The 12,998-nt window shown below is 37.5% G+C and overlaps 2 protein-coding genes across 2 annotated transcripts in view; both read right to left on the bottom strand.

The window, feature by feature from the left end:
* The window catches only part of LOC103037073 (UDP glucuronosyltransferase 5 family, polypeptide G1), a 246,053-nt gene that overhangs the window by 120,857 nt on the left and 112,198 nt on the right, over window positions 1–12,998 (bottom strand). The window lies entirely within an intron of this gene.
* The window catches only part of chrnb1 (cholinergic receptor, nicotinic, beta 1 (muscle)), a 44,150-nt gene that overhangs the window by 9,719 nt on the left and 21,433 nt on the right, over window positions 1–12,998 (bottom strand). The window contains exons 8-9 of the mRNA XM_007250163.3: window positions 11,170–11,393; window positions 4,074–4,246 (exon numbers count right to left, since the gene is read on the bottom strand). Coding sequence (XP_007250225.2) covers window positions 4,074–4,246; window positions 11,170–11,393 — 397 coding nt within the window. The remainder of the gene's footprint in view (window positions 1–4,073; window positions 4,247–11,169; window positions 11,394–12,998) is intronic.

The following is a 12,998-nucleotide window of genomic DNA, read 5'->3' as shown; positions in this document are numbered from 1 at the left end:
CTCCCTCCATCTTTCATTTCCTAGCACCCCCCCCCCCCCACTCCTTTTTCTCTTCCCTGCTCTCTAATCTGATGATAATAGGGCTAGCACAACAGATGTTTGGTGTCTCCATTTCATGAGTCGGTTCTCCAACATCTGTTTTGGTATAAAATTATGAAACACTCTGTCTCCCACCATCCATTTCCCCTGTGACCTTTTTATAGCACCAGTTAATCAGCCAGCTTCTGCAGTAGTTCCAGTATGTCTCCACTGGGGGGCAGTGTAGCTCTATAATTCTCTCTCACACACACACACACACACACACACACACACACACACACACACACACACACACAAACACACACACACACACACACACACACACACACTTAAATATTCTGGACATGCAGCGGCTGCTGTGGTTTACCCAGAGTGAGCGCCGGCAACCTCAACTTCACTCCCATTACAGAGGAAACCCATTTCTGATTGCATTACATTTTGATATATGTTTATCTAAAACACAGACACACAGACAGACAGACACACACACACAGACAGACACAGGCAGACACAGACACACACACATGGACACACACATGGACACACACATGGACACACACATGGACACAGAGACAGACACACACAGACACACAAACAAACACACACACACAGAGACAGACACAGACAGACACACAGACAGACATAGACACACACACAGACACAAACACAGAAACAGACACACAGAGACACACACAGACAGACATAGACAGACACACAGACAGACACAGACAGACACAGACAGACACAGACAGACACACAGAGACACACAGACAGACACACAGACAGACACAGGCAGACACACAGACAGACACACAGGCAGACACACAGGCAGACACACAGGCAGACACACAGGCAGACACACAGGCAGACACACAGGCAGACACAGCAAACATTTAAAACAATTAGAATGAAAATAGAAAACTATGTATGTTAGTATCAAGCTTAAGCGTTCTTGTATAAGAAATTAAGAAATCAATATGTCACCAACAATCAATATCACTTCTTTGATGTCTTGGGGCAATTATAGAGTACGTTCCAAAACCAAAAAGCAAGCTATGATCTATTATTTGTAATGCTGATATCTCCTCATATTATAAACAATGTTCTGGTTTTAACAATGTTAAAAGAAGAGTTCAGGTTTTAGGGCCTATTTTTTTCAGTGTTTAGGTAGGAGTCAAATATACCTATAAAATTACCCACTTACCTACAACTGTGCAACTGTGTGTTGTATGCAAAAAAAAAAAGAATATTCTGTTGCCTGTAAAAATTAACAAAATACTAATTCTGGGATTGATTGAGCTAAAGCAGGAGAGTTTAAAGGGTTAACAGTTAGGTCAGGAGAATGTATAGGGTACTAGGGTATGAATCAAATACAGCTGTAAGATTACCCACTTTTTCTCCAATATTGTTCAGCCTTAGGAGACATATGTACCCTTGTAAATCATTAACAATTAAATAGTTTTATTTTCTCTAATTGTGGGGTCACTTTAGAAAATGTAATCACATTCCAAGTTGAAAAAAGATTATTTAGGTGTTTTTTTCTGTTAATAAACATAGTTTCAAGAGTAGGACCAGGCAATGTGATTAAAAACACATATTTCAATATTTCAGAGAATTGGCAATATACAATATGATATATGATTAAAACCTTTTAAAAAGTTTAATGTTAACAAATTAGTATTTATGTGTAATGAAACCATGAACCAAAAAAACAACAAAACTATAGTTAACTATAACTCTACACCTCCAGTCAAAAAAAAGGGCCACCTGCATCAGGAAGGATCCCACCCACCCAGCACACTCACTTTCTGTCAGCATTATAAACTGTTAACTATAAATATGCCTAAAATAGTGATATAATTAGGTATTATCATAATTGAGAATTCTAAATGTGTACCTTCATCTAAACTATTCCTGATTTCCTGAGGTCCTGATGGCAGTTCAACACTTTTACAGGGTGTGTGGAAAGACTATGTGAGGGCTGAAAGAAAGCTTTGATGGGGTTTGAGTTTACCTACCCTAAGCCCTATCAGGACGGGATTAGTTTCTCAGGGGGACATCAGTTAAAAGCATTTCACACTTCTATTTAGTGATAAAACTTTTGCATCTGAACTGCAATTGAAAAAACAGGAGGATCAGTCCGTTTTTTGCAACTCTCTGTTAGATGACTTCTCTGTTACTGTTGTGTTTATGTGGATCTCCATGGAATTGCACGCCCAAAGTGTAATTACAGTGCGCGGCAGTGGACAAATAGCTATTTTATTAAAGAAGAGGGGAAAAAAAAAAACTCAGATGTGGGTCCGGACGGGACTAAAATTACCGGACCACTAGAGTTAAAAAAACAAAACAAAACAAAAAAACAGTAGGTAATTCAGCCTGTAATTTTCTCAGAGGACGTCTAAGAAAAACACATACATGGTTGTTCCGGATGGGAATAAAATCACAGAGGACCCCCGAAAAGAAAAAAAATTACCCCGGGACCCCTGAGAAAATAATCCCGTCCGGATAGGGCTGTAGAATTTTTATATTTATTATTGTAACAATGAATCTCTCACTGCCTACCATTTACTCTTTCACTTTCTATCTCTGTTCCTCTACCACCGTAGACCACCCACTGACCCTCGCTCTGTCCCTGAGCACAGGTCGCCAGACACAGATGACTAATCAAGAAGGACTAATTCGGCTAAGACATGGCACTGGTGCTGCCAGGACACGTCGTAAAACCAATTAAGAGGTGCGAGATACTGCTGCCTCATCGAATCGCCCTGATAGAGCCTCCACGTCTCACACCCCGCCTTCCCCTCTATCTTCCTCCTCTCCTCCTCTTTTCCCCTCACTCACTCTCTCACTCACTTCTCTGTCCCCCCGACACAGGCCAGGGCTAATGTGTCTGAGCCAATTTGCACTGATCATTTTTATTTCAGCAATCACTTCTTCTCACTCTCTCCATCTCCTCCACACACACACACACTCGCCCTGCTCTCTGGGACAATAAGAGTGTAATTCTCCGGATAAAGTGATTTCGAGTGTGTAAGAAACAGCCAAAAACTAATCTCCTCCGCCGCCATTCAATCACTTTCTCACACACACACACAGGTACGCTGCACACCCCACCTGATGAATGCATTCAGCTTCTTAAAGTTGCACCCATTACTGACACAGGTGTACAAATACACACACGGCTCTAATTCCTGTAGAGAAGTACTGCCAATAGATTAGGACTCACTGTAGCAGATAAACATGAATCTCCTGGCACCACACCTAATGCCATGCATGGGCTAGAAGTGTATAAGAAGTGGAACTGTGTCCTCTGGACTGATGGTGCTCTGACTAATATTTTGGGGTTGTGGAGTTGAGAAGTTAGGCATGAGGTAGGGTGATGATCATCCATCTTCCTGAGCTCAATAAAGATCTTGTTGCTGAAAGCAATCAAATTCTCACAGCAATGCTCTAAAATCTAATATCAAGTCTTCCTTATTATTCTAAAACTCATTTTTTTTTATATTCTTCATTTCTAAAGAAACAATAAATGAACAGGTGTTTCAAAACTTCTGTCCATTTAAAGTAATTGCTATGCTAAAATTAAGACACAGAACACTAGATCTATTATTCAGATGTAGAAACCATTATGAATTATTTGGTTATTATTTGCATATTTTTCAGTTTTGTGTGGTGTTTTGTCTTACAGTTGATGAAACTGTTGCTAACTGTGGAATCAATGTGGAGTAGAATGATGCAAAGGCTTACAAACAGTGTACAAAGGGGCTAAATATCAGACATAAGAGTATATTTTACTGTTAGAGATAACAAAGTGTGCTTTTCAAACTACATCTAATTGAAAATATTGACGAGTGTCACTTTTCTAAGAAAATATAGTTATTAAAGTATATCTAAAAAACACTAACCTCTGCATGTTTTCTACAGAAAACAGCCTAACAAGTTATTTTACCTAAACTGTAGTTCTGCATATAAAACAGATGTGCCCCTCCCCTGTTCTCCATGCAGATATCAGTGTGAATGAAGGGTGTCTGCACCTGTTGGGTTTGGGGAAGAGCACACAGGTGTTGGGCTTCCGGATGAAGTATTCATCTGCTGCTCGGCTGATGGCTTTCGGATTCTCTTTCTTGGGCGGTCTCTCCAGAGACAGCGGCGTCTCTACCTTCGGTCTCAGGAGACCCAAATATGGAGGCAGCATGTGGATGAAAATCTGTAGGAAACAAGAGCAATGGACTTACCTAAACAATAAATTAACCATATAGATATTCCATAATATTTTACTGTTTTTGGAATATAATAAACTAATTAAGAAAGCATTTAAAATGTGTAATGAATGGACAAATGCACATGAATGGGTAAACAATGGATAAATCAAATAGACAAATCTTCTAACTGTAAAAAATGGTCAATTCTATATATTTTTTCTATTTTTTTGTTCATCACGACAGCCCTAGATACCATTTAGTTGTTACTAATTATGGCGGCACAATATATTGCTTTAGCATCATAATCATCACAATGTATGCATATATATTTGTCACACAGTTGCCTTAAATTAATCAAGATATGATTACAAAACAAATAAAAATAAAAGAAGGACATTGTTCTTATTTTACATTACATTACATTACATTACATTACATTACATTTGGCAGACGCTTTTGTCCAAAGCGACTTACAATAGTCAAGTACAATGTAAAATAAGTTTAAAGGTAAAAACAACTTTGGATAGGGATAAAAGGAGGTCAAGGGGAATAATAGGATAGAGGAGTGAAGGAGGGGAAGAAGGAAATGAGGTTAGAAGTAGTTAGTGTGTTAGAGGTGTTAAGAGAGTAAGTGCTCTTTGAAGAGCTCTGTCTTCAGGAGTTTATTAAAGATAGTGAGAGATTCTCCTGATCTGGTAGTAGAAGGTAGTTAGTTAGAGGTGTTAGGAGAGTAAGTGCTCTTTGAAGAGCTCTGTCTTCAGGAGTTTATTAAAGATAGTGAGAGATTCTCCTGATCTGGTAGTGGAAGGTAGTTTGTTCCACCATTGGGGAACTCTGTATGAGAACAGTCTGGATTGCTTTGTGTGAATGTTTGGTTGGTAAAGCGAGGCGACGTTCATTGGAGGAGAGCAGCGGCCAGGAGGTAGCGTAAGCCTTCAGAAGTGATCAGTGCAGGTAGGAAGGAGCTGTTCTGTCATCACCTTGTAGGCGATTGTAAGAGCTTTGAATTTTTATTTCCCATGACTTACCAAAGACAGATTATCAGATCTGCCCAATACCGTTTATCTTACTCACATATTGGATCCATGAATCACATTATTAATATCATGACTTGTTGAGTCAACAACTTCTGAGAAAATCTGGTGAAAAATCCTGTAGTTTTTTATATCAGCAAATTTATTGCTGAACAACAAAATATGCAATGTAATTTTTTTTTTACCCAATATCGTTCAGCACTAGAAGACATTATATATACCCTTGAGCTGTACAGCTTGTACTAAATCATTAACTATGAAATAGTTTTATTTTTTTCTAATTATGTGGTCACTTTAGAAAATGTAATCACATTCCAAGTTGAAAAAAGATTATTTAGGTGTTTTTTCTGCTAATAAACATAGTTTCAAGAGTAGGCAATAGAGAATTCAGAGAATTAGCAATATACAATATGATATATGATTAAAATCTTTAAAACGTTGATGTTAACAAATAAGTATTTATGTGTAATGCCACCAAAAGAACATGTTATATTTAAACAATAAATATCTAATTGTGTTTTTAAATATGTATTTTACTGGATCAGTAAACTGCACTGGATGATGAGAATAAAAATAGTGAAAAAGAATTCATCATGCTGCTCATTTAATTATGAAGTCTTTAGGACATACTTTGCACAATACTGTTACTGTCTGGAGTAACAAATCCACAGAATCCAAACCATTACCACATAAAACACATATAAGATTACTCAGATTTGAACCTGCATAGGTAATTTTTTATATATCTTGTATTAAACTGTTCATAATATATCGCTATTCTCAGTATATTGCCCAGCCCTACACATGGGTTAATTGAATGGTTTGTTTAGTCTGTGTAGGGCACAGTAGAGTACGGGTACAGTTCTTTTAAATCCTCATAAGCAATAAAGACTTAATGGCTACAGTTTACATGGAATTACTGAAGTAGTTGCCAATAAACGGCCGTTTGTGATGCAAGTGTGCAGTTGATATAAAAACAACATCTGCTGTTGTCGCCAATGAGTGGCAGGACCTTCAAAGTTTATTTCAGAGTGTGTATAACTGTATATGAAAACTGCTGACAAGGAAAAAAGACACAGTATTAAGAAAAACTACTTTTGCACTTTCTGTGAGAGAAAAGCAAACAGATGTCCTGTTTTTCATTAGCTGAAGAAGACGGCCCTGATGAGCGCATTTCCAGCACAAAGCACTGCAGCATTTTACAAGAGCCCCAGTCACTTGTTTTTAACTCTCATTCGGTTTTAATTACCGGTTGTCTTGCATTGTTTAGGGAAAGGTTTCATTAACGAATAAACATTTACGCTTGTTAAAGAGTAATTGCGGAAAACAGAGCCTGGAAAAAAAAATGATCCTAAAGCGTGTATCTCGAGGTTTCAGGGCCATTTCCTTGAATAACCTTGAATGGCAATAACTCAGAGAAAAAAAAAACAGTGGGGTAGTGTGCAGCTGCCAACTACTTAAGCTACAGACAGCAGAGGCTGCCAGGCATGACTTCACAAAGTGTCCAAGAGACAGAAAGTGATGTTCTAAGGGTCCATGCACTGTGCAAGAGCGTGCACACACTATAACACACACACACACAATTACACACACACAATCACAAAAGAGACACACACTTATATAAAGACACACACACACACACTTACATAAACCCAAGGGTCACATCCACAATGAATCTGATAGTGAAGAGAGTTTTACAGGGTCAGTTAAGGCCTGTAAAACTCTGTACTTAGATTCAATTAGTGCTTATATTACACAATGATTTGACAGAAAGTATTAAATCAATATCACAAAAGGTCACATAGCCAACACACACACACACACACACACACACACACACATACAATTAGGCAAAAATAATACGTTACAATTATGGAATAAACCGTGGGTGGCATACATTCACTCTCATATTCATTATAAAAAAGTTAATTTAATGCAATTCAAACAGTGAAACAACACAACAACACCCGAAACAGCAACAATCAGTAGTATGTAGTAACAATATAAAAGCATAAAAATCATAGATAAGATAATCATAGTAATTATCTTTAATAATTACTAATTTATCTGTTTCCTTCTTAATTAAAAAAAATGCTAAACATTTATTTACAAAGAGTATATCTATAGCTTTTATAGCCCTTTCAAACATGCTTCTCCTGTTTTGTGCCAGCTACAATGTATTTGTCACACTTTCACATAGACAGACAATTTAGCATATACAATTCAGCTACCATGTACTAGTACATCTCAAAGAATTAGAATAACGTTAAAAAGTTACTTTATTTCAGTAATTTAGCTTAAAATGTGAAATTAATATATTATATAGATGTATTACAAAAAGAAAATTAGAATATTATATAAGACCAATTGGTACTTTTGACAGTGTGGGCAGTGTGCCAAGTCCTGCTGGAAAATGAAATCTGCATCTTCATAAAAGTTGTCAGTAGCAGAGGGAAGCATGAAGTGCTGTAAGATTTTGTGGGAAAACACTGCACTGACTTTAGACTTGATAAAACACAGTGGATGACATGTCTCTCCAACCCATCACTGATCATCATTAAACTTTACATTTAATTTGGAAATTAAGGGATCAGAGTCTGGAGGAAGAGTGGAGAGATACACAGTCCAAGCTGCTTGAGCTCTAGTGTGAAGTTTCCACAATCAGTGATGGTTGGGAGAATATCATTCTCCAAACATGCTTCTCTCTGCTGACAACTTTTATAGAGATGTGGATTTCATTTTCCAGCAGGACCTGGCATACTGCCCACACTGCCAAAAGTACAAATTGGTCTTATTTAATATTGTAATTTTCTGAGATTTCTGGGTTTTCAATTATATATATTTTTTTGAGATGCACTAGTACATTTTAAGGGGTGGCAGGTAACTAGGGTACCCAGAGGTTTACCAATAAAGACAAGGAGACACAAAAAACCCTCAGAGACCATAGATAGAACTGAGCCCTTAACCCCAGTCACACATAATTCTAATATAATTAACTTTATTAGCTATATGCCATAATAATGGAACCACATAATCAAGTCTATTGGAACTTTCTTAACAACCAAGTGTGATGACCCAAGTGATTGTGATGATTAAGGCACAGTGTGCACAGCGTTAGCCTGTTAGTTGATAGATAAATAATCTCCAGGGCAAAGCTAAAGAAGCAATTTTCAGACACCACACGTCTTAGCTGATTCACTTTACTTAGGGTAAGGAGAATATTACATATTTTCATTTTTTTTTATCAAACAAACAACATTAATACATTAGGGCTGCAACGATTATTCGATATAATCGACAAATTTCATTGTCGAATTATCCCTAATTTTTAACAGTGCCACATTACACAAAGTGCTGGAGACAGAAACACAATGGGAGATGACTAAATGGCTCACTCAGACAGTTTACACTCAACTTAGTCTGTGTCTCCAAAAGTGCCTAAACACAACAGATATTTAACATATTTAATTACTAAATATCAGCACTTTCCACGTTTAAATAAGATCTAGAGATTTAAATACATTTTAAATCTCATGTTCAGCTGTTTCTATCATTTTAGAGATGAAGGACATTGCAGAAATAATCATTGACTAATCAACTAATCGAAAAAAAATAATCATCAGATTATTCGACTACCAAATAATCATTAGTTGCAGCCCTATAATACATTAGTAATACATTTTTTGACATGCCAAACTCCAAAAGGACTTAAACATATGGATAAACTGTAGTCAGGAAGCCGCAGAGCTAGTGAGTGCCATGTCAGTAGCTTGGTACTCTACAGATGTCTCACACACACACACTCACTTCCAGATGCACTTTTCCTCCTTCATTACCTTCCTTATTTCTAGCACTCGTTCCCCTGTGGCCCTTACATTTTCCATCATCCTGCATTCTGTAGGGCTTCTGGTTCCATTATAAGATGATAATTTGTGAGCAGGCTGGTCCCGTTCTCCGTTGTTGGTGGTGAAGTAGTACAGCCGAGAGAAGCTGCTCACCCCTGCTCTAATGGACTTTCAATAATGTGGAGGCCAGCGCCACTGAAAGAGGTTAATGATATAACACGGCGAGCGAGCTGTTTGGAGAGCTCCAGTTTAATTCACTTTGGCTCCTGACTTCTTGCTAAACCAAATCTTTCTCCATTTCTGTCGCTTTTCTTCTCGTCCCTTTTTGTTCTAATATGAACCCCTGTCACCTGCTTTTTCTTTCTTTTTTTTTCATTTTCTCAGAACATGAGAACAGCCGTTAGAAAAAGAGTGAACAAAAGTGCTGATTGGAGGCTTTTACCGAATCTACAGCTTCACAGGAAAGTCATGAACCTGGCGAATATGGCCGAGATCATGAAAACCTGAGCAAGGGCAGCATCTCATTTATTCACAGTAACACTCAAATCAGGATTATATTAAACCAGTTACTGACAGTTTCCTACAGTTACCAATTAACCCTTTTAATCCTGAGTTATGTTCTAGTGATGAAAAAACATAAACATTAATTTTTTTTCTACCTGTAATGCACACAAAATAAGAAACTAATACCCTAATATAAAATCCAGTTAAATGCAGTTAACTAATATATATAGTATATATAGTATATAATAATATATATATATTTTTTTTCTTTGTCCATTGTATTGGAAGCCTCTGTTTATTGGAAGCATTTTTATTTATTTGATATTGACCTTTTTATGTCACAAACCATTCCTACACAGTAAAGTAAACATGATTAAAGTGTCTAAATCACATATAACATTAGTAAAAATTAGCTCTTATTACATTGCCTCATTAGCTTAAAAGTGCTTAAAAATGCATGAGCACTTCATATTTCAACAGGATCTTGCACCGGCTCATGCGGCAAAGTCGACCAAAGATTGGTTCACTAAAAAACAGCTTGAAGTTTTGGCATGGCCGGCCAACTCGCCTGACCTCAATGTCATTGAAAACCTTTGGGCCATCGTCAAGCGGAAAATTCGCGACAGAAAGCCTACTACGCTGGACCAACTGAAGCAGAACATCGCCACTGCCTGGGAAGCTGTGAGTGCGGAAACTTGCGACAAGCTGGTCAAATCGATGCCGCGGAGACTTCAGGCAGTCATACAAGCCAAGGGGGCAGCCACAAAATACTGAGAAAGTGATGATTGTAATTATAATAAAAATTATTCTAATTCAATGAAACGGTTTCTCCATTATTCTAATTCAATAAAACAACAGTGTCACAGTTAAATGGCCTAAATGGGCCTTTTGGAAAGCTCAGCTGAGCAAATTTTTTTTCCAGGTAACGAGTTCTGTGATTAGTCTAACGAGTAGGACAGGTGCGGTGAACACCTGATTTGCTTTCTGCACAAAAAATGCATTCAAAGAATTTCATGATTGCACTATTTCAAATTATTCTAATTCGTTGACCAGCACCTGTATATATATATATATATATAAACTTTATATAAAAATGCTATTTCATGATATATATCATCATTAAGATATGAAGTTGAAGTTACATTGGGATAAGAATTTTTGGTCAAATTACACAGTCCTAAATGTATTGGCTGGAGTTCCAGCACTCTAGAAATGTCAGTTACAGAGGTTTTCCAGGCCTGTTGGTGTAGCTGAATTCATATTCCTTGCTAAAATATATATTATTGCATAATACTCTGCTCCCTCTCTCTATTTTTTCACAGTTAATGATGGTGTTCTTCACTCTCTTCCTTACCATAATGTCTCTTTAGGTCGCATACTGAGATTAGGTCGCATACTGAGCAGATCCTAAATGCAAACGCAACACTTGGAACCAAGTTTGTTCATACTAGTTTGACATTAATTCTAATATAAAAATGAAGCTGCACAAATACTAATATGACTCAACTAAAGAGCAGGTAAAAAAGCATTCAAAAGCTGACTGACCTTTCGCACCCACACAGGCATTTGGTGTGTGTTGGGTGAGCGGTGGTGCAGGTTTAAAACCACTACGCTGAGGATGACTGAGCAGGTCACCAGGATCATGGTGAACATCAGGTAGTTGACGATGATGGGCACACCCAGAGACGTCTCTGGAACTTTGTCAGCCAGCAGCAGCAAAAACACAGTAAGGGTCAGGAGGACGTTGATGGACAGACCCATCTTCTCTCCTGAAAATTGATAAAAGAGAAAAAGAGATGCACGTTCATAATTTTTGCTATTTATGCATGCTTGTTTGTTTTTTTTTGACCTGAGCTCATGTTCTTTGGCCACACCACTACTCCCTTCTGGGGTCATTAACTTTCCTTTTTCACATTATATTTAAAGCTGTATAGTTTATTATTCCATTCACAGCCAACCCTCCCACCTACCCTACTCACAAGTGCTAGAAGAGACAACTGAAAGACAAAAACCCTGCAACCCTGTGTTTTTAAGAAAATAAAATGCTCAGCCATGCAAACAACACAGCAGCAGGAATGTGGCCTTGTTCAAGAGTGGACAATATGACCCAAACAAAACATCACAATATAAATATAAAATATATAATATATAAATACATTAAAAGTACTATAATATTGAGCTGACTGTGTATTAATAAGTATTTTACAAGCTCACTGAATTGCATTGGATCATATTGTTTGAGGTAGAGGAAATATTCAGCATGCAGCTAATTTTTGCACCATGATACTTATTTTTTTAACATTGTCCCTTTGGCCCTTTAACGAGACATTGCCCATACTATCTATGAGAACATTACCCTCAACTGGTTAAAAACCCCATTAGGGAACTCCAGTCAAATGTTTGTACAGCCAGTCCAGACAGAAACATCGGCCAGGTAAAAAAATCGTATCCAATTTTAACTACTTTATATTCTTACTGTAGAAAAAGTAAAAAACTTTAGACTGATTGGTTTCCTTTGATTCTAAACGGCAACATGTCCCACATGGGAGCATCTTGGGAAAGTTATGAGATGTTGTTCCTGTTCCATGAAATCTGGTACAGTGTCAGTGTCTTCATGTCAGTCCAGTCCAGTGTCTAAATCTGTCACATTTGTTCAGTACTTAAATTTAGCCTGTTAACATATAATATATTCCACCCCTGGTTTAATGTATGATTAGTATATAACTGATTAACACTTTATTCTTGAACCACCTTCTGCTCACCTAGAATCCCATCCATTTAGGATGTGCGCAGAGACACACAGAGACACAAAGAGACACACAGAGACACAAAGAGACACAAAGAGACACGCACTCCTCTAATGTGCGCTTTCATCACAGAGGTCACTAGGATATCAATGGTTAATTCTATGTAACTGCAGTTTATGTGATTTATGGAGTGGACTAAGTCATCAAGAGCACAATGATGCTCATTCTAGTGGTCATCTAATGACGTGTAACAGTGCTACTGTAGGCCACAAGGGGGATTTACCCAGTGATTTACCGCTAGCTGGTCCATGTAATTTAACACCACTTAACCTAATGGGACATGCAGCCATTTAGGAGACTCTACTGCAGTTATTTTGACCTTAAAAAACAACTTTAATTATCTATTAAAGTTCTGGTCCAAGTGTGTACTAATGATTAAGTGCCTATTTGCAGTAGATACTGTTAGATAATTATTTGATGATGTGTACTGAAGCAAGGTTTATGGTCAAAGCTTTTTCCACTAGAGACCGTTTTTTAACTGTGAAAGTGTCTGTATTTGTTATAGGATACAGGGTGGTGGACCCAAGAGCATCTATTTAATTTAGTTTAAACACTCAATGTGTACTA

Source organism: Astyanax mexicanus, chromosome 8 (genome assembly GCF_023375975.1).
Source record: "Astyanax mexicanus isolate ESR-SI-001 chromosome 8, AstMex3_surface, whole genome shotgun sequence".
Taxonomy (NCBI): domain Eukaryota; kingdom Metazoa; phylum Chordata; class Actinopteri; order Characiformes; family Acestrorhamphidae; genus Astyanax; species Astyanax mexicanus.
Note: the sequence above shows the minus strand (reverse complement) of the source record. Positions and strands in the feature narration are given on the sequence as shown.